This window comes from Peromyscus californicus, unplaced genomic scaffold (genome assembly GCF_007827085.1).
Source record: "Peromyscus californicus insignis strain IS unplaced genomic scaffold, ASM782708v3 Scaffold_24__1_contigs__length_46423439, whole genome shotgun sequence".
NCBI classification, from domain to species: Eukaryota; Metazoa; Chordata; class Mammalia; order Rodentia; family Cricetidae; genus Peromyscus; species Peromyscus californicus.
The window spans coordinates 8,403,713-8,429,362 of NW_026294535.1; the positions used below are offsets into that span (position 1 = coordinate 8,403,713).

Below are 25,650 nucleotides of genomic sequence, written 5' to 3' on the forward strand. Positions count from 1 at the left end.
TACATTGGTAGAGACACTAGGTAGTCAGGTTACAGCATAGTGGAGGAAATCGCTGCCGTGGACTCCAGATGATGTCTGATGACATGCTTAGTCTTTGGTTGGTGAAACTGAGTGGTCTCAGTACATTCCCATGGATTTACCCAATAGTTACAGGGTGTTAAGTGAAACACAGAGGAGGGCAGGGAATGGATATTTAGGGGGCTTAGAGAGCCCAAGGTAATTTTGCTCTCAACTGTATCATTCTGGTTCTCCATGGTCACAGGGCTTTAAAAAGTACTTATTTATTCCTGTTGTGTATGATGGGTGTGCATGGGTGAGAGGCACACTCGTGCCACTGAGCGTATGTGAAAGTCAGAGGACAATGTAGAGGTCATCAGGCTTGCTGGTAAGTGCCCGTAGCTACGAAGCCTTCCCGCAGGCCTAGTAATTCACTTATAAAGAGTGGCCAGGTAAGATTAGAAATTTTCATTTGAGAGACGGGGTTGTTTTCAGGTTTGTTTCTAATTAAAAAATATTAAATGCTTTGTTGAGTTATCTCAAGCAGTATGTTAAAAAGTAGAGATGAAATTAAAAATGGAAATAGGAAAGGTCTTCCACAGATATCCCCTAATAGATGCGTCATTACAGAAACTGTTGATTGCAGAGCCATGTGGACAAATCCAACACATGGTAGACAAACATGACCATTGAGCTACATCCCCAGCCCTTAATACGTGAAAATCTTTTAAAGAATGCTTCTTAGAAAAAGATGGTGGAGAGTCCAACTACAGTTAAAGGTTCACTGTCCTTATGATTTCCAGAAGTCATTAAGTACTTTACATTTCAGTTTCCAAATTCCTGTAGCTAAACCTATAGAAAGGACAAGGGGCGCTTCTAGAGTTACCTCAGAGTTCAGAATAACTGATTTTTTAGAGTTACCCAGAGGACACCAAAACCAACCTCTAAGTGGAGCTGTGTGATTTCCTTCCTCAGAAACTTAAAAAACACTATGTATGTGCCAGAATTTATTTCTGAAGTAGTTTGGGTCGGTTTCTTATGCTGGGAGTAGCCAGGTGATCCTCATTATGACCGTCGAACATCATTCTTCGGATGATGACTGACATCTGCTGCCATGTGAGCTGCTGTTAGAGGGGCCCCTCAATTCCCTTGACTTCTTGTACCTTGGTTAACAGCACAGTATTGTCTCTCCTCTGTGATGGAGTCTACAGTGAACAAAATGTGCTAGGGAATGGGTCAAGACCATAGTGCCTGGAAAACGGTAGTGTGTCCTTCCTACATTTTCATCCAGTTTGACAGGTGGTAAGAACCCGCCTTCAGCTATTTATAGGAATATGACATTCAACTCTGTGCCCCTAAGCCTTAATATTAGAGAGCTTTGGCTATGAGAGATCAAAGCAACAATGAAAGACAGTGAGCACGGATAAAAAAATCCCATCCCTGTGATCTTCTGGTGTTTAGTGTTGCTATTGCATTTTAGTACTCTGTATTTGCTAGGATGACTCTGGAGCACATTAACTAACACTAAAATAAATGTAACTGTGTTCTCTTTCAGATTTACCAAAAACTTATCTCCTGACAAAATAAATCTAAGCACCCTGAAAGGAGAAGGTGAGCTGAAGAACCTGGAGCTGGATGAGGAGGTGCTCCAGAACATGCTGGATTTGCCCACGTGGCTGGCTATCAACAGAGTGTTCTGTAACAAAGCGTCCATCAGGGTAAGACTGGGATGGCTCGGGAGACTTCGCATGGTATCAGGGTCTGGTCCTCTCTAGTATTTAACATGAGTACTCAGCTTCAGGTCATTACATAAAGAAGCGTTTTATTCCTACAGTTTACACAGAAACTAGCTGCATAGATGATTGTTCATCCCTTATGAGTGCAATTGAGGTCATACCAATAACTTAGTTATGTTTTGTTTAAAACAATTTTATTGATAGTTTGCTACAATTACTTGGTTATAATTTAACTACTTCACTTTGGCATATATTCAATGATAATCCCCCCTTAGGATTTCTTATCAATTGAAATGATTTAAATTTATATGCTTTATTTAAATGTAAGAATTGTCATTTGTTACTATAGACAACATGCTATCATGCTAGTTTAGAATTTTATCCGCTTTCATGTGTTTCTTGGTAATTTGGAGAAATTCAAGGATTTCTATTTACTTCACTATTGTTAACATTGTTCTTACTATTCTGATGTTTGTGACTAATCTTATTTCAGTTCATCCAACTTCGTGCTGTTAGAGGCCGGGCTTAGACTGAGAGCTGGCAGCTCGGGAGAGACAGTGTGTGCTAATTTTTTTTTTTATAAAAGTAAAATTTGTGTTTCCTTTGGAAAAGCGTTCTGTATCCTTTGGTATTCATCATTACTTTGGGTCTATGACCCAAATATTAACCAAGATATGACTGGGTATATTTGAACATTGTCTCTTTGTTGTAGCTGGCATTTTTCATCAATGATTTGGATTTATTTGAATAGCTGCAAAAATACCGGTTGGAATTCTAAAGTCAAACAAATTGATACACAGAACATTGATTATGCTTTGTTGAGAATTCTTAAATTATGTAATTAAAATGTATTTTAAGGACTGTTAAAACATGTAAATTATCTTATTTAGATAATTTCAATGATTTTCTCCTATAACATAAATACCCTGATTTCAATAGTATGAGTAATTTGCAGTCTGGGAGAGATGTATATTGTAAGTTGCTGCCTATCTTCTATATACAGAGATGTCTGTTGATTAGTATTTCATACAATTTTTAATAACTCACTTTAAAGAAAATATTGTATTTGTAGATTCCATGGACAAAACTGAAAACACATCCCATCTGTTTGGTGAGTAGTGAAACTGTTTCAAAAATAAGCATTTACATGTGTAAATCAACTATTCTATAAATATTAATATTTTGTTTCTTGGACTTTCCATCTATTAGCTTTTGCTTTATTTTTATTGGGCTTAGTTTTTTCAGCTGTTGTATGAGAAGCTTGAACTTTAAGAGGGATTTTAAAGGTTTTATTTCTAGGACATTGTATCCGGGTGGCGTATTGCATGTTTTCATTCTTCTCTGACATATTATAGAATTACTTCAATAACTTTTGACCCAGGCTTTCTGTGTTTTTGCTCTCCTTGGGAAGTTTGGTCACGTGTTCTGTAATGTAAAGAAAATTGAGTAAGATAGATCACTTAACCCCTTTTTAACGTAATTTCTTTATTGATTCTTTGGGAATTTCACATTATGCTCCCTAATTCCACTCAGCTCTGGTCCCCCCAATATCTTCCCCTAACCCTTACAGGTGCCCCCCCCCCCCAAAAGAAAGTTAAAACAAAACGAAACAAAGGCATCAAGCAAACAAGAACAAAACAAAGCAAAGCAAACCCTTGGCCTCCATCTTTCCCGCCTCTCCAGCACCTCTTCATTTGTCCTCGTGGTGTTGGGAGCGGAGTGTCACATAGTAACCCTTTGACCCAGTAAAGTCAGCTTTACCAGCAAATGTTCATTGCAGTGAGTCATCTAAGTTTCACCTTATTATTTGTGTGCGTGCCCGCACACATGTGCATGTGTGCATGCCATGGCCGGCATGTGAGAGTGAAGGGCACCTTTCAGGAGTTGGTTCTCTCCTTCCGCCATGTGTTCCAGCTGGGAAACCCAGGTGTCCACCTTGGCAGCACATGTCTTTACTGACTCACTCATTCATTCCAGATTTTGAGGTGGTGTTCCAGACTGAATCTGTGTACCTGAACATGTTAATTCCTACCCCTAGCCTAGCCTCATTCTATAAATATTCTTTATGAAATCACCTGTTCTCTCTCTCTCTCTCTCTCTCTCTCTCTCTCTCTCTCTCTCTCTCTCTCTCTCTCTCTCTCTCTTTCTCTCTCTCTGTCTCTCTTTTGTGGTTTTTTGAGATAAGATTTTCTCTGTGTAGCTCTGGCTGTCCTGGAACTCACTCTGTAGACCAGACTGGCCTTGAACTCACAAATCCACTTGCCTCTGCCTCCTGAGTGCTGGGATTAAAGGTGTGCACCACCACTGCCCAGCTGAAATCACCTGTTTTTTGAGCTGAAGAAATTTATATTTTAGCAGAGGTTGACTGAACAAATACATAATAAAATAAGATGATTTTTAGATAGTGATAAATGCTATATTTAAAATGTAGAATGAAGAAGTCTGGATTTGTAGATGCACTCTCTATTAAAAGCCTTAGATCTATCCTCAAGAAAAAAATTATCTGGAAAAGATAGTTTTCTTCTTATGGGAGTGTTTGCCTTGCTCATTTCATAATTTGCTTAGTTTATGTCTTATGTCTCAGATTTCAAGAAAAGACTTCTAGATGTAGTTCAGTCCCTTTCATTAATATATAATTTATCAGTGATGTGAGGATACAAATGGGATTAGAATTTATGCTGCCATTAAATCTAGTGACCTCATCAGTTAATGGCTGCTTCTGTATTTCCTCCCCCAGACTCATAGAATGTGTATGTAAGCCTTTCCACCAGGAGATCAGTGCCTCAGTGAAGGACTGAATGCTTTCTTCCCTTTAAGCATTTTCACAAGTGTTTACTTTGGCCCTAAATAAATGAAAGAAAATACACTTCATACTTTGACAGTGCACATAGATCTCTAATTAGTTAATTTTGTATTAGTCTCTAGATAAAGTCGTAATGGAAATGAGTGCGTGTGAAGAACCGCGAGCCCCCAACGGTCCATCACCGATTGCAACTGCTTCAGGACAGAGGTAAGCCGTGCCCTCTGCTCTCTGGCTACCACAGGGGCTTCCTTTTTATGGCGGTGGTTCTCTTATCTGCAGCAGCAGGACAGGAAGAATATAAAATCCTTTCACCCCAGATACCCTCTGCTTCAGCTACCTCTTTATGAGACAGTCTCCACATTTAGTTAGTAGCAGATTATTTTTAAATTTCATCATTTCTCTTGATTATCATATTGTTAAATAGTAATGAGTAGCCAAAGGCAGTGCAGAAGAGCTTAACATTCTATAAATCAGATACTCTCTTAATTTTTTATTACTGTAGTTAACTGCGGATTCACTTTCCATGTATTCATTTAACTGTGACTAGTGACATTCTAAAAATACTGGATGGAAAATTCTGGAACTAAACAATTCATAAGTTTGAAAATGTATGCCATTATGAGTGTCATGAAAGACTGAGATTTAGCTGGAGATGTGAATCATTCTTTAGTCCAGTGTGTTCATGCCGTATAGGGAGTTAGTCAGTCAGCAGAGCAGCTGCCTGGGTTATCAGTCAGCTCTCAGGTATCGGTGCTTTGTTTTCAAGTAACTTGTACGTCGGAATACACAAAAATCACAGTATGTTAGCTGTTTGCTTTATTTAATCTCATCACATAGGCCTATATTTCTTTTACATTATCACAAGAAGGGTATGCTTAGCATAAGATATTTTGAGCTGGGGATGTAGCATGTTTAAGGCCCTGGATTTATGCAGCATTACATAGAACAAATGTGGTTGTGTATGACTGGAATCCAAGCCCTCAGGAGCCAGAGGCAGAAGGATAGGAGTTCAAGGTCATCCTTGGCTACTTATTTGAGATCCTGTTTCAAAAACAAAGTTATCTTAAGGATGTCTGTATTCTCATGACTTTTATTACCATGCATTGTTATAATTGCTCTTTTATTATTAGTTACTGTTAACCTCTTGTGTCTAACTTATAATTTAAAGTCCACTATTGGTATATGTGTATAGGAAAATTAGTGTATGCAGTTCGGTAATATCTGTGATTTCAGGCAACCTCTAGGAGTCTTGAAACATTAATATTTCTCTGCACTTCATTTCCCATGCATCAGTGAACTCTTGTCATTCCTAAATAATGTGGGAGGCAGAGGCAGGTGGATCTCTGTGAGTTTGAGGCCATCCTGGTCTGCAGAGTGAGTTCCAGGACAGCCAGAGCTACACAGAGAAAGAAAACCAAACAAACAAAAAAAGATAGTTAACATTGGACTGTTACATAAGCTTTGTTGAAATGGATTTTTTTTCTGTTTTTTTGTTTTTTGTTTTTTGTTTTTTTTTTCAAGACAGGGTTTCTCTGTGTAGCTTTGCGCCTTTCCTGGATCTCACTCTGTAGACCAGGCTGGCCTTGAACTCACAGAGATTGGCCTGGCTCTGCCTCCCAAGTGCTGGGATTAAAGGCGTGTGCCACTACCGCCCGACTGAAATGGATTTTTAAGAATTACTTGTTTTGGGGCTGGAGAGGTAGCTTAGGAGTTAGGTGTACTTGCTGGCCTTGCAGAGATCCAGATTTGGTTGCCAGCACCCACATGGCTGTGCACAACCTTCTGAAATTCCTGCTCCAGCATCCTCTTCTGGTCTCTGTGTACTTACATACATGCAGGCCAAATACTCATATGCATAAAATAAAAATACATCTTAAAAATATTATTTAGGAGCTGGTGGGAGCTCAGCACCTCTGCTCATGGCTCCGGGGATGCACATCGGAAGGAGCAAACCAGCTTAGGCTGATCTGTGTGTTAGTATGATGTCATCTGTTCTGTGCTGAGATGACAGAGAGCCGTCATGTTCATTGGCTGTAGAGCTTAGATTTGGACCAGAAGTAACAGTGACAGGGAAGGTGGCTGTTATGTTAACTTTATAATTGCTCCTCTGTCTAGAGACTTTTGAGATTTCATAGTATGGATTAAAATTTATGTAGAGTAGTTGGTGTTTAGATTGGTTAGAGTTAGAAAAGTTAGAAATACTTTTAATATTATTGTAAGAGGGAAAGAAAAGTAGGAAAACGTATAGTAAGACTGATTTTTTTTTGCATTTTTTACTTTGGAAATGTGAGTTAGATATTAGGGCATTGTATATATAGACTTATGTAAGACTATTAGCAGTGATTTTTTTTTTTTTAAAGGTTATTTATTTACAATGTATTCTGCCAGCATATATGCCTACATGCCAGAAGAGGGCACCAGTCCCATTACAGATGGTTGTAAACCACCATGTGGTTGCTGGGAATTGAACTCAGGTCCTCTGGAAGAACAGCCAGTGCTCTTAACCTCTGAGCCATCGCTCCAGCCCCAGCAATGATTTTTAATGACTTTATTTTTCCTTTATCTTGTTTCTGTTTTGCTTTGTTTTTCCAGTGAATATGGCTTTGCTGAAAAAGTTGTGGAGGGAATTACTGTTTCTGTGAATTCTATTGTCATCAGAATTGGAGCAAAAGCTTTCAATGCCTCCTTCGAACTGTCTCAGCTCCGAATCTATAGTGTCAATGCTCACTGGGAACATGCAGACTTGAGGTTTACTCGGATCCAAGATCCACAAAGAGGAGAGGTAAAACGCTTTTTGTACTAAAAAGCATTTTAGTTGTTGATAAATAAACAGAGATATTTAAAATTGCACCAGCAGCTAGCAAGATGACTCAGTGGTTAAAGGTATTTGCTGCCGATACTGATGACCTAAATAATATCCCTGGGACCCAAAGGAGAGAACTGGCTCCTGCTGAGGCACATGGGTGCCCACACATATGTACACATAAACACACATGCACACAAAACCAATTTAAAAAGCAGCCGGAGGGACGGCTCAACAGCTAGTACTTGATGCTATTGCAGAAGACCTGAGTTTGGTTCCCAGGACCTGCACTGGCAGACTCACAGCCACCTGTGACTCCAGTGCCAGTGGGATCTGACTCCCTTTTCTGGCTTCTACAGGCACATGCACGTATGGTACACATACATGTACTTAGGTATACATGCACATGTAGATGTAACAGTCTTATTAAATAAGAAACACAGAGCCAAATGCAGAGTTAAAAGCCCAAGAGGTCAGAGCAGTAGCTAAGAGCTGAGACTTAAAACCACCTTCTTATCCTTCTTGCCGCTGCCGTCCTTCCCCTCAGAAAGAGGCCTACTTCCTGTGTGTCTGTCTTTTTATTGACTTTCTGTTCTGCCTTCTCATTGGTTGTAAACCCAACCACATGACCTCCTCGTCACTGCCTGTCTATACAGACCTCCAGGTCTCTATGGTTGGTATTGAGATTAAAGGCGTGTGTCTCCATGCTGGATGTATCCTTGAACACACAGAGATCTGCCTGTCATGTGATCGGGATTAAAGGTGTGCACCACCACCGCCGGCTTCTGCTATGGCTTGCTATTAGCTCTGACCCCCAGGCAACTTTATTTATTAGCATACAAATAAAATCACATTTTAGTACAAATGAAATATCACCATATGCACGTGTACATACACACACACACACCCCAAAATAAAAGTTACATTTATGGTTGCCCAGAATCACATTCTAGTAGATTTCTTTCTTCTGGACTTATAAGTATACTTTTCTATTAACCTAAATAATTTAATTATAAAATGTTGGTATTTTAATGTTTTACTATATACATCTTTCACCTTATGAAAGTAATGAGTCATACTTTTTAATTAAAAATTTTTTTGTGTGTGTGCATGCATGTGTATATGCATGTGCGTACATGTGTGACTATTTATGTGTCTGTGCATGTGTGTGTGTCTGTGCCTGTTCACGTACGTCTTTGGGAGCATGTGTGCATGTGTGTGTGTATGCACTAATGCATGCATGCACCATGGCATGCATGTGGAGGTCAGAGATCAACTTTGTGGAGTCTCATCTCTCGTATTTATGTGGGTTCCAGGGATCAAGCTCAGGTCAGCTTTTCGCAGTAAGTGTCTTTAGCTCCTTTTGGGTTTTATTCAGATACTGTTTTAGTCATGACTCTAGAGCTACTTGTTGATTGTGCTGTTTCCTAAATGAAAGTGCCAAGAGTCTCATGGATGAGTAAATTCTGAATGTACCCTGCCAAGTTTGATGAAGAGTAAAAGTAGCATGACAAACATTTTTAGAATGTCACAAAAATTAGTTGAGAGGTACATTAGCCGGGCGGTGGTGGCACACACACGCCTTTAATCACAGCACTCGGGAGGCAGAGGCAGGGGGATCTCTGTGAGTTCAAGGCCAGCCTGGGCTACAGAGTGAGTTCCAGGAAAGGCACAAAGCTACACAGAGAAACCTTGTCTCGAAAAAAACAAAAAACAAAAAACAAAAAACAAAAAAAAAAAAAAGAGAGAGAGAGAGAAGGTACATTATTTCTTTGCTTTCATAAATGTACACTTTCTCATTTTGCACGAGTGTGTGCTCCTAATCTCTGTTTTCTCCTTAGGTTCTGACATTTAAAGAAATAAATTGGCAGATGATTCGAATTGAAGCAGATGCCACCCAAAGTTCACATCTTGAAATTATGTGTGCTCCTGTTCGATTAATAACTAACCAGTCAAAAATCAGAGTCACCCTTAAAAGAAGAGTAAGTACAATGGTCGTTTTGATCCCTATGTTGGTGATAAAACAGGCAGGAGATGGCCAGGTGGCACACGGACACCGTGAGTGGTGGGGTCTAGACGCTGTCGCAGACAGAGAAAGACTGGGATAGTGTCTAGTTTATGGAGAGCTGTGTAGTTACAGCACTCCTATCTGATAGATGAGGATTTAAGTGCTCAAAGGTTAGTATTCCTAACAACTGAATAGATTTTTACTTATTTTTTTACAATAATTGGTTTATTTTAATTCCATGTGCGCTGGTATTTTACCTGCATGGATGTCTGTGTGAAGGTGTCAGATCTTGGAGTTATAGACAGCTGTGGGCTGCCATGTGGGTGCGGGGAGTTGAACCTGGGTCCTCTGGAAGAGCAGTCAGTGCTCTTAACTGCTCAGCTGTCTCTCCAGCATCTTTTTTTAAAATTTTTTTTATTTTTTTATTTTAAGATTCAGATATTTGTTGAGTATTTACTATCTTACAGTTTCATTTCACAGGCTGGGAGTGTAACTTGTGGTAGAATGCTTACTTAGCATGAATAAGACCCTGAGTTTAGTCCTTAAATGCAACCAGGAAAAAAAAATACTGTCGAAGCTGAGGAGGAGGAGGAGGAGGAGGGGGAGGAGGAGGAGGAGGAGGAGGAGGAGGAGGAGGAGGAGGAGGAGGAGGGAGACGAAGAGGAAGTTTCTCTTACTGAATTTTGCTCAATAATGGTTTTTATTATTGATAGCCAACACTTTAGCCATCAGTAAGTTTGTAAGATTTGGCTGGAGGGGCAGGCGTGGTGGCACACACCTTTAGCCCAGCACTCGGAAGGCAGAGTTCTGGTTACACAGAGACCCTGCCTCAGACAGACAACAAAAGATGGCGCTGGTAACTTAGATAAATGAAGAAGCTAGCCGGAAGAGCTTGAGAGCGCGCGCAGTGGGGTTGGTGATGAGCTTTAATGAGGAGATGATACCTTTAAAAACAGGCCCAATTACAGACGCGGCAGCGTGCTCTGTGCTCTGTGTCACTGACATGTTAACATAAATAGCTGTGGTAAGCTCCAGGAAGGGAGGCTTCTCCGAGCTTCCCAGAGATTCCCAGAAACGTGAACCGTGGGTGAAATGGCCTTTTGTGTTTGATGACTTGTAATTCCACTCTCCCAGGTAGGATGAGTTCAGTTACTAGAAGCGATTAGGAGCTGTCACCTGTACATAGAAATACACACATGCTGTGTCATTTGTACTGAACCTGTCTGTCTCTTTTAGCGCGATCATCTCTAGCTTTGGGAAGTAGTCTATCTTACAGGCACTCAATGAATATTGTTACATTTTCATTATTCTTCATCTCGTGGGAAGGGGGGGCACATGCCATCCTGTTGGTGGAGGTCAGAGGGTGACTTAGGGATGTTGGATCTCTCCTTCCACTATGGGGGTCCTGAGGGTTGGACTCGGGCCATCAGGCTTGGTGGCAAGTGACCCTGCCTACTGAGCCACCCTGAAGGCTCAAATACTTAATTAAATGGAGGCAGTGTCCATGTCCACATTTAATCCTGCTAACAATCTTTATGCTTTCAATAAATGTAAGTGTGTTACAAGTTTTATTCTTGGATTAACTTTCTAAATCCTTTTTATTACAGTTGAAAGACTGCAATGTCATTGCAACGAAATTAGTTCTAATACTGGATGACTTGTTATGGGTTTTAACGGATTCCCAGTTGAAGGCTATGGTGCAGTATGCAAAGTCTCTTAGTGAAGCAATAGAAAAATCAACAGAACAAAGGAAGAGTATGGCTCCTGAACCTACACAGGTATGCTACAAATCCACAGAAAAAAAGACAGTCTGTAACTTAGTGTAAACAGATTGGTGAGTTGATATTTCCTTTATATGATATTGTAACACTGAAACCAAGTATCTACTTCATCTAAATCTGTTAAAGTGTAATGCTGTATGTGACATTACTGTGTGTCTAGTGCTTGTTTTGTTTGGAGCTCTTTTTCGGGGCAGAATTATTGACGGTGTAGCAGTATTTGATGGTATAATCGTATGTGTACACACCCATGGCGGACATAGGAGTGTGTTGAGTCTCCTGCTTCACCCCTGCACCTCATTTCCTTGTGATAGTCTCTCACTGAGCTTGATGCTGGAATGGCCACCAACCCCAGGAATCCTATCACCTCCTCTCACAGTGCTGGGGTTGGAGTTGGTAGTGTCCCACTTGTTACGTGAGTGCTGGGGACTTGAACTCAAGTCTTCATGCCTGTATAGTAAGTGCTTTTATGCACCAAGTCATTTCCTAGCCCAGTAATCCTTTTCAGGAATTAAAAAAAAAAAAGCAATGTGGTGATATATTGTGTACCCTAATAAAATTTGCCTGAAGATCAGAGAACAGAACAAGACACTAGAGTAAACATAGAGGCCAGGCAGTGGTGGCACACACCTTTAGTCCTAGCACTCAGGAAGCAGAGATCCTCTGGATCTCTGTGAGTTCAAAGCCACCCTGGACTACATGAGATTGACTCAGTCTAGGAGAAACAGAGCCAGGCAGTGGTGGCACACGCCATTAATCCCAGCACTAAAAAGGAAGTTATATGATGGTGGAGAAAGTTATATAAGGCGCAAGGAGACAGGAACTGAGGCTTTTGGGGCTGAGAAGTCCTAGAGGTGAGACTTGGCAGTGGCCTGTTCCCTTGTCTCTGATCTTTCAGCATTTACCCCAGTGTCTGGGTCTGGGTTTTATACTATAAGACCAATTAGATCTTGTGTTAGAAAAGAGTTTAATTTTTTGAGGTAAAGGTAAAGGGCAGTAAAACCTGGGCGTGTAGGAGAAGGCACTGAAGGCGGCAGCACAGACAGCTACAGCTGTCCAGAGACTCTAAAGCTGAAGACAAAGCTTCCGCTGGAACTTTCTGATGCTGCCCGGTGCTGGGTTGGCCACGGGGAATCCGAAGCATCATTTAACTGAATGAAAAGGGTTTTTTTTTTTTTTTTTTTTTTTTTTAAGATTTATTTATTTACTAGGTATACAGTGTTCTCCTTGCATGTGTGCCTGCCCACCCAGAAGAGGGCACCAGATCTCATTACAGATGGCTGTGAGCCACCATGTGGGTGCTGGGAATTGAACTCAGAACCTCTGGAAGAGCAGCCAGTGCTCTTAAACCTCTGAGCCATCTCTCCAGCCCCAAAAAGGGTTTTTTTCAGTCTTTCTCAATATTAAATCCTGATTACTAATACATGAACATCTTTGTAGAACGGACATGGAAATCCAGTGGGTAGTATATTTGTTTACTTTATTAAAAGTAGAAGTAAATTTCATCACTTCCTGGCATAAAATTTTGTGAGATGTTATGAAATCATACTGCTATGGATTTTTTTAACGCAGTAATATTAATATCTCTGAGCAATCTTAGCTTGTTGGTGATGGAGCCTGGTACGTGGACGTGCCATACACTACAGGCTTTCGTGCTGTTCACGCTGGCTTGCTTACAAGAGTCCACAGGCACCTGTTTGGACGGAAACGTAGACGTGTGATCCTGCCCTCAATAGCTTGAGAGTGTTGCAGACAGGGAAATCTAAACACTTGGGTTCTCCATCAGTGCTAAGGGAAGAACCAAAAGAGAAGGTGGTGGATGAGTGGTGGGAGCCCCGGAGTTTAAACTGACTTTTTGAAGAATCTGGAGAGGCTTTACAAGGAACATAGTGAGATTGTGTCTTAGAATGAAGACCCAAGATAGGGAGACGGGTCTGTGGGAAAAGTGCTTGCTGGACCATCTTTAGGACCCAAGTTTGGATCCCCAGCACCCACAAAAGGCCAGATGTAATATAAGCATCTCTAGTTCCTGTCTCTGTGACAAGATGGGGTGCAGACAGGAGTGTGTCTGACAAGATGGGGTGCAGACAGGAGTGTGTCTGACAAGATGGGGTGCAGACAGGAGTGTGTCTGACAAGATGGGGTGCAGACAGTGTGTGTCTGACAAGATGGGGTGCAGACAGTGTGTGTGAGACAAGATGGGGTGCAGACAGTGTGTGTCTGTGACAAGATGGGGTGCAGACAGGAGTGTGTCTGACAAGATGGGGTGCAGACAGGAGTGTGTCTGACAAGATGGGGTGCAGACAGGAGTGTGTCTGACAAGATGGGGTGCAGACAGTGTGTGTCTGACAAGATGGGGTGCAGACAGTGTGTGTGAGACAAGATGGGGTGCAGACAGTGTGTGTCTGTGACAAGATGGGGTGCAGACAGGAGTGTGTCTGACAAGATGGGGTGCAGACAGGAGTGTGTCTGACAAGATGGGGTGCAGACAGGAGTGTGTCTGACAAGATGGGGTGCAGACAGTGTGTGTCTGACAAGATGGGGTGCAGACAGTGTGTGTGAGACAAGATGGGGTGCAGACAGTGTGTGTCTGTGACAAGATGGGGTGCAGACAGGAGTGTGTCTGACAAGATGGGGTGCAGACAGGAGTGTGTCTGACAAGATGGGGTGCAGACAGTGTGTGTCTGACAAGATGGGGTGCAGACAGTGTGTGTGAGACAAGATGGGATGCAGACAGTGTGTGTCTGTGACAAGATGGGGTGCAGACAGGAGTGTGTCTGACAAGATGGGGTGCAGACAGGAGTGTGTGAGACAAGATGGGGTGCAGACAGTGTGTGTCTGTGACAAGATGGGGTGCAGACAGGAGTGTGTCTGACAAGATGGGGTGCAGACAGTGTGTGAGACAAGATGGGGTGCAGACAGTGTGTGTCTGACAAGATGGGGTGCAGACAGGAGTGTGTCTGACAAGATGGGGTGCAGACAGTGTGTGTCTGTGACAAGATGGGGTGCAGACAGGAGTGTGTCTGACAAGATGGGGTGCAGACAGTGTGTGTCTGACAAGATGGGGTGCAGACAGGAGTGTGTCTGACAAGATGGGGTGCAGACAGGAGTGTGTCTGACAAGATGGGGTGCAGACAGTGTGTGTCTGACAAGATGGGGTGCAGACAGGAGTGTGTCTGACAAGATGGGGTGCAGACAGGAGTGTGTCTGTGACAAGGCGGAGGTGCAGACAGGAGAATCCAGAAAGTTGTGGGTCAGCTAGCTTAGCTACAAAAGAGAGATCTTGTCTCAAATTAGCTGGAAGGTGAGGCTGTCCTCTGACCTGCACATGCTGACACACAGAGACCTGTGTTCACATAGCACATAGTCACCCTACACTCTTTTCTGAGATTTGCATTTTAAGGAAATTGAATTCTATACCTTCTACCTTAATGTGCTCTTTATTTCTTCTGACCTCCTGAGAATATGCTGGTTTTGGATGTTACACATGTTCTCCCGTGCCAGAATTGCACTTATCCTACTTAAGAAACTGAAGGCACCCTCTTACAAATCTCCAGTCTGTGATGGATTTGTCCAGGAAGAACAAATACTTCTGGGAACAAAACAGAAAATTTGAATATTTGCTGGCAGAAATGAATGATTTTCATGACTAAGTGACGAGTGACTTCCATTATTTGTTTTGAATATACCATAGAAAGAACTGTAGAAGGATTGGGTTATTGGAAGTAATATCATATAGTAAAGCACATTGTCAATCCTGGCACGGAACTTGGAGTGTAAAGTACCGAATTCCATTTTTAAAACAAATCCCCTCATCTACTCTACCTGCTGGTGTGAGCAGAGTTTTACAGAGCTTATAGCCAGGGAAACAAGTAAGCACCTACAGAGCTGATGGCGAGTCCTGTCTCATTCTGCCCATTTTGTGATGCTTATCCAAATGCCACTTCCTGAGTTCTCTGGGGGAGCCGAATTTATTTATTTTTACTTTTTTTTTTTTTTTTTTTTTGGTTTTTTTCGAGACAGGGTTTCTCTGTGTAGCTTTGCGCCTTTCCTGGAACTCACTCGGTAGCCCAGGCTGGCCTTGAACTCACAGAGATCCGCCTGGCTCTGCCTCCCAAGTGCTGGGATTAAAGGTGTGCGCCACCACCGCCCGGCTATTTTTACTTTTTATTGTTGTGGATTTTTTTGTTTGTTGTTTGTTTTTTGTTTTGAGATAGGATCTTACTATGTAGCCTTGGCTGGCTTGGAACATACTTTGTAGACTAGGCTGGCCTTGAACTTATATAGCTCAACCTGCCTCTGCTTCCTGAGTGCTGGGAGGTGTGTGCCACAGTGTCTTGTCCTGTCAGCCTAATTTTAAATTTAGGGACAGCCTACGGGACTAGAGCAGGGCAGTTTTCCTGCACAAGTAGACTGCATAGACAAGAGGGACCTTGTATATTTTGGCATCTGGGTGCTAGTAGGAATTTTCTTTGGGGCAGTTTAGTTGATATATGACGGCGTAACAGCATCATAAGAAAGGAGCTAATGAGGAGGACTGAGAATGGAGCCAGTCTAGAGGAAGTGTGTGCATGAGTTTTTGATAATGACTCAAAAGACATAACAAACCAGAAGGGAAAGCAATACCTACATCTTCCGGAAGTTACGGATAAGGAAGCTGAAGACTTAAGAATGATATATGTAGTTTTCTTAGCCATAAAAAGAAATACGATGAGAAAGTGGCTTTGATTGAAGAGGTAAGGATGAGGAAAACTAAGAATGTAAGTGTGTACAGATATTTGCTGAAATTTATTGCGCTTATAGTCAGATTGTATATAGTTTTGTTTTTATATAATTCAGAAGGTATTCTTAAGGCAGCTGAGCTGCTGATACAACATAAACTGTATCATGCTCATTTCTCACGAGTTCCTTGCTCGTGTGTACCATTCTGAGGATGTGAGCAGGCAGTGATAATGTGGTTTGGAATCTTTAGAGCTCTACTGCAGCCTCATCCAGCCAGCACGTGAAGACCCCACAGGCTGCCAATGCTCCTGATCTCAATGATGCAATTGTCAAATTCTTCAATTGACTTTGATGTTAAGGAAACCTCCCACCATCTAGTGATTTCTCATCTAGATCTACACATCTGTGATGATATTCATGCGAAAGAAAAAGGTAATCTTACATCAAACTATTTGCCTTTTCTACAAATTGACTGCAATACTGTATTGTTTATTTATATATAGTATCTATTAAAATATCATCATTCAGATTGGTATAGAAAGGAAACATTTGAAACATTGAGGCCGGCCTGCTAAGACTGCAGAAAGAGACCCTGTCTGAAAACAGCAACAGTAACAAAGACTGAATAAATGACATCCTTGAATAAAATAACTTAGAACGGTCTTTTGAAACTATCTATACATTTTATCCTATAGTCCATTCCTAAGTGTTTACATGTGGTAAGCATTGTAATTAACTCACCTGTCTATCAACTTGTGTTGTATTGTAATTTGCTGCAAGTGTGTCTGTGCACTGGTGTGTGCTCAGTTCCTCTGGAGGCCAGAAGAGGATGTGGATCCCTTGGAAGTAGAGTTACAAATGGTTGTGAGCTACTGTTTGGGTGCTGGGAATTGAACTCAGGTCCTCTGGAAGAGCAGTGAGTGCTCTTAACCTCTGAGCCATCTCTGCAGCCCTGAATTTGTGTTCTTTGTACACATAAAGACGACTGTGTGGCTCTCTAACACCGTGTCCCCTCCTCCATCTTCCCAGCATTTCGTAAGGAAACTGACTCCTGTTTCAGTTCGTGTCCCTGTGTTTATCCTTACTGAGCAGACTGGGGTAATAGGACAGGCAGGAAGCTGTCCCTGGTCGTTTTGAAAACCCGCGTTCCACACTTGGAGTGCTCCGGTATTCCTGCTCCTCTCTCACAGTGTCAAAGGCGTACTAGTGATGCGAGAGTTCAGCAGGCAGGCTTACCTCAGAGACAGTGTTTACATCATTTTGGTGAGTGTTAGAAGGAAGCGAAGCTCCCTTAAAAATGGAGATATTTGACCTGAGGTCTTCAGGCCTGTGTCAGAATATCCTTTGGATTTTATTGTTTTTAAAGCTGAGACAGTCTTAGGAGAAGCAGTTATTCTCCAGCCGTCAGAGAGATGGGGAGGAGTCGGCTCACAGGCGGAAGGGGGGAGGGAGCTGGCTTAGTGTACAGGCTTACGGTCCAGCACTGGACCTCACGGCCCGAGGATCACAAACTCAAGGTCTGTGTGCGCTACAGAGGGAGGGAATCCAGAGCCAGCGTAGGGCGAGTTAATTAGACCCTCTCTCGACTTTCTTTCCTCACGGGCTGGGGGTGTATCTCTGTGATAGTCCACTTATAAAGCACGTGAGAGGCCCTAGGTTCAGTCAGTCCAGTACTGCCCAAAAGTGGAGGGATGGAGAGCGGAAGATGTGGGGTTTATAAAGGAACTTGTTGTCATTTTCTTTGCCCACTTTGTGTCTTTTGGTTTATAGTTGTCATTTTCTGCTTTAGTGATTGAAAAGGAAAAACCCAAAATTTTTTAAGGCACAGTAACAAAACGAGCTGGTAAAACTAAGCATTTTTACTTAGTATTTTCTAAGTCATGGCTTGGCTGCTATTACTCCCCTCATAAGTACCCTGGATGATGTCTCCCACACTGTATGGGTTCTGCAGTGACATCTCCCTCATAAGTACCCTGGATGATGTCTCCCACACTGTATGGGTTCTGCAGTGACTTCTCCCTCATAAGTACCCTGGATGATGTCTCCCACACTGTGTGGGTTCTGCAGTGACATCTCCCTCATAAGTGCCCTGGATGATGTCTCCCACACTGTGTGGGTTCTGCAGTGACATCTCCCTCATAAGTACCCTGGATGATGTCTCCCACACTGTGTGGGTTCTGCAGTGACATCTCCCTCATAAGTACCCTGGATGATGTCTCCCACACTGTGTGGGTTCTGCAGTGACATCTCTGTTGTGAAAGCCCTGTCACAGGCTGACTTCAAAGGCTGCAGGTAAGGACTGTGGAGCTATGCTAAAAGTTGCACTAGTTGATATAAACCAGAGTTAATCACTTATATTGGATATGTATACTTGCTGTTGCTACTTGGAATCTGATTTAAATGGTAAATTCAATGTTTCAAATATTTGCTTAGTGTTTCTCTCCTTTTCCCTCCCTTAATTCTTTTTCTCTTCCAGAGTCCAACAGACGTATTAGTGGAGGTGCTATGCAGCTCTCCTTCACACAGCTGACCATAGGACTATTATCCTTATCATAAAGCAGGTGTGTATAACAATTTATTTAAAATATACAAATCTTGCTTTTAAAATGACATAGCCAATTTTTAAAAAAAATTAATTGTTCATTTGTTTTAACTTACTAGGAAGAAAAGAGATCACGATATTGTTACTATTTTTCTTCTGGCAGCACTTTACCAAGAATATAGAATTGTCTTAGACATAATGAGGTTCATGTAGATTATTAGAAACTGTAACTAGAAACTGACCGATTTGGGCTAAGGTATCACTAAATGGTTGAGAACTTGAATAGCTTGTGTGAGGCTGTGGTTGGGTTGATCCACAGCATCACAGAGAGAGGGGGTGGAGAGACAAAGGGAAGGAGAAGAAGAGAGAATTAAAATGATCTAAATCAATACTAAATACAGGTTTTAAAACATAAAAAATTGCATTATAGCAACGTGTATTTGTATTATTTTGTGATTTGTGACAAATCAAGTCATAATAGTTTGAATTTTTAAATAATATTGGAATTTCCCCCCACTTTTCTATATTTTCTAAATTCATCAGTAAATAAGATTTAACAGGCTCTTCAATCATCAAGTGTTGATATGTTCTTTTCTACCAAATAACAAAAATAAAGTAGGATAATTTATTGCCAAATCAAGTAATTCGACCATCACACCTATCTCTGAGATTTGGTAGTATTTGTTTTCATTTTGTAATTTACACTAATAAGAATACAAAAACAAAATATAATAGAATTTCCAGGACTTTTAAAAAGTAGTAAGATTTTTATGTTAGGCTTCCCTGTCAGTGCTTATCACTTCTCTGTTGGCACAGACAGAGTTTCTTTTGGAGGGCATGTCTCAGGGCCTGCCCTAGTTGGGAAGAGTTCCAGAACCTTTCAGCTGGTCACTGTGCTGTCTAGGCCTGTGAGCCCAGCACCAGGGCCATGCAGGAGGACACCCAGCAATGCAGCCCTCAGTCTCGAGGGAAGAGAAAAGCTTTCTGACTGTGGAGATTCTTTTTTATTTTAGAAGGGAAGACAGTCATGGAGCAGACTTTATTTTCTTAACTTTTGTGTATACCTGCAACTTTTCTAAGTCATTACAAAGAAACCTAGTCTGGATTTTGTTTTGTCCTCTCCAAACATGTGTCTGTTGATGATTGGAACCTGTGTTGTGTAGTTTTGTTGTTTCCTTAAATGTTTGATAACCATCATCTTGTCAGCTTTAGGTATTAGATTATGGTTAGTCACTTTACAACAAGTCTTGATGAAAGGGTTTTCCTTGGTATTTTTCTGAGATTCTTTACAGTAGCTGTTTGCCAGGTAATTGAGCATCTGTGAAAATTGCCCGAATCTTTAGCTTTGAATTGAGCATTGTTTCCCAAGGATAGGTTCTAGACAGAAAGTCACCTAGGTTATTTGCTTTTGATACTTTTTTCCTCTGTCTTGCTCTTATTTTGTTAGAGAAGTAAACTGATTTTTTTTTTTTTAATATTAAAGACTTAAGCCTGGTATGGTGATCCCTCCTGTGATCAAAACCTTCTCTCAAAACAGAACAAAGGCTGCTCTCTTGAGAAAATGACTGAGTTTTATATAAAGCTTTACATTGAAGTTCCTCTTATTCCTTTTACAGGAGATAGTTGTAATCATTGGATGTATTTCAGTGATGCAACCAAAACAAAGAATGGATGGGCTAACGAGTTGTTACATGAATTTGAATGCAACGTTGAAATGCTTAAACAGGCTATGAAGGATCATAATGTAGGTTCACCTCCTAAATCCCCAACATATGCCTCTCCCCAGCACACACAAACAGGTATTTCACCAAATGACGCCCCCTCATATTCCTTCAAATGGGGAGGGGCCGAGGGGAGAATGAGAAGCAGTATTTTAAATTTTGAAAATGTAGACTAACGGTTTTATAGACCAAAGCACTTTTCAGTGGTTTTATTTTCAATAATGTGTATGTGTGTATGTTTGTGTATGGGTTTTTGCATAGGAGTGCATTGTCTGTGGAGTCGGAAAAGAGCATGGGATCCTCTGGAGTTGAAGTTACAGGCAGTGAATGTGAGCTGCCTAACATGGGTCCTGGGAACCAAACTTGGGTCCTCTGTGAGAGAACCATGAGCTCTTAACTGCTGAGTCAGCTCCCTAGTCCTCAACACCTCTCAGATTAGTATAATCAGTAATAATAATATCCACTTAGAATATTTAGATTCTTAAGTGGCTTGTTAATTTTTCACTTTTAACATTGTGAGAGAGTGACTTAAATATAATTAAAATATGATTCTTGTTTTAAAGAATAATCATTACAAAGGCATACTTGTCTCTCTGTGTATTATCTTGTTTGAGAAATGGAGCATTCTTCTGTTTCTAGCAGTCTTCTCTGCAGCAGAAGAGTAGCTTTGAAAAGTAATTTTATAATGAATTGAGAGGAATTTTTGTTTCTCACAGAGAAAGAGTCCACTCTGAAAGGGACTCCTAAAGCACCACCAGTGTTATCTCAGCCATCAAAAGCTAAGCTGATGTCCAGCTCTGTTGTCGTTAGACTTGCAGATTTCAATATATACCAGGTATGTATTAGATCTTCTCATCTCAAACAACTCACTTAATTAATCCCACACTTATCTTTAAAGCTCTAGAGTAATTTTATGAAATGCAAATTATGTGGGATAGAAAATAACAGTTCACTGATTTGTATTTATGTGATTGTCTTGAATTAGACAAACTGAGGTCAAGGGACTAGTACTGCAGGTTGTTACAAGTTTGGGGCTCCCTAAGTTACACCCAGGTTGAGTGCTGCACTCACAGTACTCACAGAGCTCACTGGAATCTGTCAGATTCACTTTGGTTATAAGGGAAAAGGGTACAAGTAGAGCCTGCCATATGCACAGGGCAGTCTGGACGACTTCTAGATGTAAAATTCAGGCTGTTGATGTAGCTCAGTGGACCCTGGGTCCCTTCCTAGCCCACAGTGCAGATGTGTACTGTATACATGAAGGATTGCTTTTGTGGTTGAGTTTATTTTTGAGTAGACTAATGGCAGATGACCCAACGTCTTCCCTGACCTCTAACCACTAATAAGACTTCAAGTGTGACCAGTCCAACCTACAGTCTTCCGATTTGCATACGTTTATCAGTTGGCATCGTGAGTGGAAAATTATAGTTTGTAGTTATCTCTAGGGAGCATGAGCAAAGCCCAGAGCTTTTCGTGGAGAACAAATTTCTTAGAGCATAGTGGTCTGTGTGGAAGAACCTGAAATGCCCTTTTGCTATACTCAACTCTTATAAAGTGTGAATTTACTTTTATGGGAAGATCTCTGCCCATATATGCTGTTTGACTCAAGCTGCAATCTTATAACATGGCCCAATATCACAATCTTCAAGAGCAACAAAAGTATATTTGACCTATTTTTAAAAATAAAAACATTTAGGTTCATATAATTATTTATAAACTGTTCTCATTTATTGTGGTAAGTCTATTGCTTTACCTAAAAAGTTTTCATTTAAATACACTTAAAGCCCTGATTATTTTCTCATTGTGCAGTAGCTTTCTTTACAAACTATTTATATAATGCAGCTTATTTAATTGTTGCTGATTTTTTTTTTCTTTGTGACAGGCTCTCATGTAGCATAGGCTAGCCTTGAGTTCCCTATGTAGCTGAGGCTGGCCTTGAGCTGTTTTTACTCCTGCCTCTACCTCCTGAATGCTGGGGTTACAGGCACGTACTCCCACACCCAGCTTTAAAGTAAACTTTAAATCTTAGTGTTTAAATAAAACCATAGAGAAATGAGGGAGAGTAATTACTCATAATCTCAAATTGTTCATAGTTAGTGTAGTGAAGAAACTCTGTATCCAGAAACATTATTAAAAAAAAACAAAAAAGTGACAAAAATAGTGATATTTCATCTCAGTTTTAATAACTTTAACAATTAAAATATGCTTTTGTTTATTAAATTGACATAATTTAGGGTTTTTTTTTCTGTATGTGCAGAGGAGTTTTTAAATAATGTAATGTAAACTTTCTCAAATCTATGTGTACAAGTAAGCAGAAAATTGGATTATTTCAAGAAGAAACATTGTCAACAGAAAATATACTCTCTCAATACTTCACACAAGACATAGACACATGTGGAGCCGGCAGGGCGGCTCGGCAGGTGAAGAAGGTGTTCGCCTCCAAGCCTGGGACCCACGTGATGGGATGAGAGAACCGACTCCCTGAAGTCCTCTTACTGCCACACACACACACACACACACACACACACACACACACACACACACACAATTTTAATAATAATAATTAATGAAAAAGAAATATACACATTTGTTGAACAAATGAAACTTGCAAGCCTACTAACAGCCCAATAAATCAATCGATAAAACATCATCTGATGAGAATTAATACTCTGTTATAGTGGCTCTGCTGTGTCCCAGCCTTGTAGCTAAGGTTGACCTTGAACTTTTTCTCATGGCTCCACCTTCAGCATCCTGGGGTTACAGGCATGAGGCACCATGCCTGGATCGTGCAGTGCTGGAGATTGAACTCAGGGATTGTACATATCCCCAACCCAATGTGAAAACAATCTATCTAGGGCCTTAAAAATAAGTCCTCTTGGGAACAACTAAGAAATCAAATCATTTCACTGAACTATTTATAGTTAGGTGTTTTACATCAATTTTTTCTGTAAAATTGACACACTTTTCCGTTATAATTATTTTTGTTTGTTTCTTTTGTTTTGTTTTTGTTTTTTGAGACAGGGTTTCTCTGTGTAGCTTTGGAGTCTGTCCTAGAACTCACTCTGTAGCCCAGGCTGGCCTTGAACTCAGAGAGATCCACCTACCTTTGCCTCCTGGGTGCTGGGATTAAAGGCATGCACCACCACTGCCCAGCTTATAATGATGATGATGATGATGATAATATTTTATGATTTATTTATTTGTTATGTGTACAGTCTTCTGTCTGCATGTTTGCCTGGATGCCAGAAGAGGGCACCAGATCTCATTGTAGATGGTTGTGAGCCACCATGTGGGTGCTGGGAATCGAACTCAGGACTTCTGGAAGAGCAGTCAATGCTCTTAACCTCTGAGCCATCTCTCTCCAGCCCTCACTATAATTATTTTAAAATTACAATTCATTGACATTAAGTATATTCACATTAGGTGACTACACCATCATCTATCTACAGAGGTTTGTTTTGTTTTGTTTTTTTCTGAATGGCAAACTCTAACATGTTTTCACAATAATAGAGAACTTATAATGAATTATAAAGAATATACTGAGGAACTATTCTGGCTGTCAATCCACTCTGTGTCCTGAATCTGCCACTTATTTGTCTATATTGACTAATAATATACAATTATTCCTAGTTTCCTTTCATTTTTAAGGCTCAAAATAGTAAGTTTACCGAAGATAATGTATGAAGTGAAGCTTTTTCTTTTCTTTTTTCTTTTTTTTTTCAGAATAGGGTTTCTCTGTGTAGCGAAGTTAAGTTTTTAATTGGTAAAGATCTGAATTGGTTATAGAGTTTTCTGAATGGTTGGTGGATATTTCATTTTGATTATTATTTTTGTTCATTTATTTATGTATTAATGTGTCACCCACACCTGCACCCCTGCACACAACAGCAGATATGTTGAGGTGTGAGGACAACTTGTAGGAGTCTGTTCTCTTCACCATGTGGCCATCAGGCTTGGCAGCAAGTACCTTTACCCACAGAGCCCACCCAGAAGAGACTTTAAGACAGTATTTTAAGATGCAAAGTGATGTGTATGTCCATTGTAAAAGTTCTTTGGGAAGGGCTTTATTCTGTATAATTTAAGCAAACTTGTTTCCTCAGGTCTCTACAGCAGAGCAATGTCGTTCTTCCCCCAAAAGTATGATTTCCTGCAACAAAAAATCCCTGTATCTTCCACAAGAAATGTCAGCTATCTATATAGAGTTCACAGAATATTACTATCCAGATGGGAAAGATTTTCCAAGTAAGAGAGTTTACTTAGCTATTGTTTGTTCATTATTGGATGAATATTTTGGGTTTTATTAATTTATGTAGGAAAATCTATTCTTATCACTGTGTTTAGGACATACCCTTTATACTAAATTTATACACATTGTTAATAGTTATTCATATGTTCTTTTTCCACCCTACTGTGCCATCTTTGATGGCAGGAATCTTGTGGCATTTGTCACTGATTTTATTTGCTTTTATCTTGCTTTTTTGTGCTTACTACTTATTTGTTAAATGAAGTATGAATGAATGTTATTGGAGAAAATTGTCATTTTTTTCTTTTGTAAACAAGTGAGAATTAGAAAACTTCATTTTACTAAAATTGAAAAAATTGAAGTTTCCTTTCAGTTGTAAAGAATTTTTCTTGACTCTTTTGGCTTCCTACAGTTAAAATGATTATACATTTGTTTATTTGAATATTAAAATTATGCGCTTTTGTTTCATTTCACCATAATTCTTCAAAATAAAGTCTTCCTTTGTGTTGAGATCTTTGCACACGTGTGTGTGTGTGTGTGTGTGTGTGTGTGTGTGTGTGTGTGTGTGTGTGTGTTCAGGTACACAGATATATGTATGTACAGGTCAGAGACCAACTTCAGGTGTCATTATTTTTATGCACTGTCCACTTTGATTTTTTTTGTTTGTTTGCTTGGTTTTTGCTTTGGCTTTTTTAGACAGGGTCTCACTATGTGGCCCTTGCTGACCTGGTACTCTCACTGTGTAGACCAGGCTGGCCTTGAACTCAAAGATGTACACGCCTCTCCTTCTTGAGGGCTGGGACTAAGGGTGTGTGCCACCATGACCCACTTTGTTTTTTGAGATAGGATGTCTCCCTGGCCTGGGGCTTACCAAGTGTGTTAGGCAGCTGGCTGAGCAGCCCCAGGGACTCCTCTGACTTTACTCCCTGTGCTGGGCTTAGAGCTGGGCAGACCTGGCTTCTGTTCACGGCTTCTGAGGACTCAGGTCCTCATCCTCATAAGACTTGGTCTGTTTCTTTAATGCTGATGTATTTATTTAAAAGTTATCACTTTATGTGCATGGATGTTTTGCCTACATGCATGTCTGTGCACCACCTCGTGTAGTGTGTGAGGAAGCTAGAAGAGGGCGTCACATGCCTGGAAACTGGCGTTACAGGTAGTTCTGAGCTGCCACATGGGAGCTGGCGATCAGACCTGGGGCCAGCGGGGAGAGCAGCTGGGCCATCTCCCCAGCCCAGTGTCGACTTGCGAATGTAGGCTTTTAGTTTCAACACGAATTTTTGATGCTCCTGAAATT

The 25,650-nt window shown here is 40.8% G+C and overlaps 1 protein-coding gene across 1 annotated transcript in view; it reads left to right on the forward strand.

The window, feature by feature from the left end:
* The window catches only part of Bltp3b (bridge-like lipid transfer protein family member 3B), a 75,159-nt gene that overhangs the window by 29,268 nt on the left and 20,241 nt on the right, over positions 1-25,650 (forward strand). The window contains 13 exon segments of the mRNA XM_052753083.1: positions 1,553-1,715; positions 2,806-2,844; positions 4,652-4,743; positions 7,129-7,318; positions 9,181-9,321; positions 10,955-11,125; positions 16,098-16,190; positions 16,192-16,279; positions 18,324-18,382; positions 18,384-18,408; positions 20,006-20,188; positions 20,827-20,945; positions 24,211-24,352. Of these exon segments, the coding sequence (XP_052609043.1) occupies positions 1,553-1,715; positions 2,806-2,844; positions 4,652-4,743; positions 7,129-7,318; positions 9,181-9,321; positions 10,955-11,125; positions 16,098-16,190; positions 16,192-16,279; positions 18,324-18,382; positions 18,384-18,408; positions 20,006-20,188; positions 20,827-20,945; positions 24,211-24,352 (1,505 nt within the window).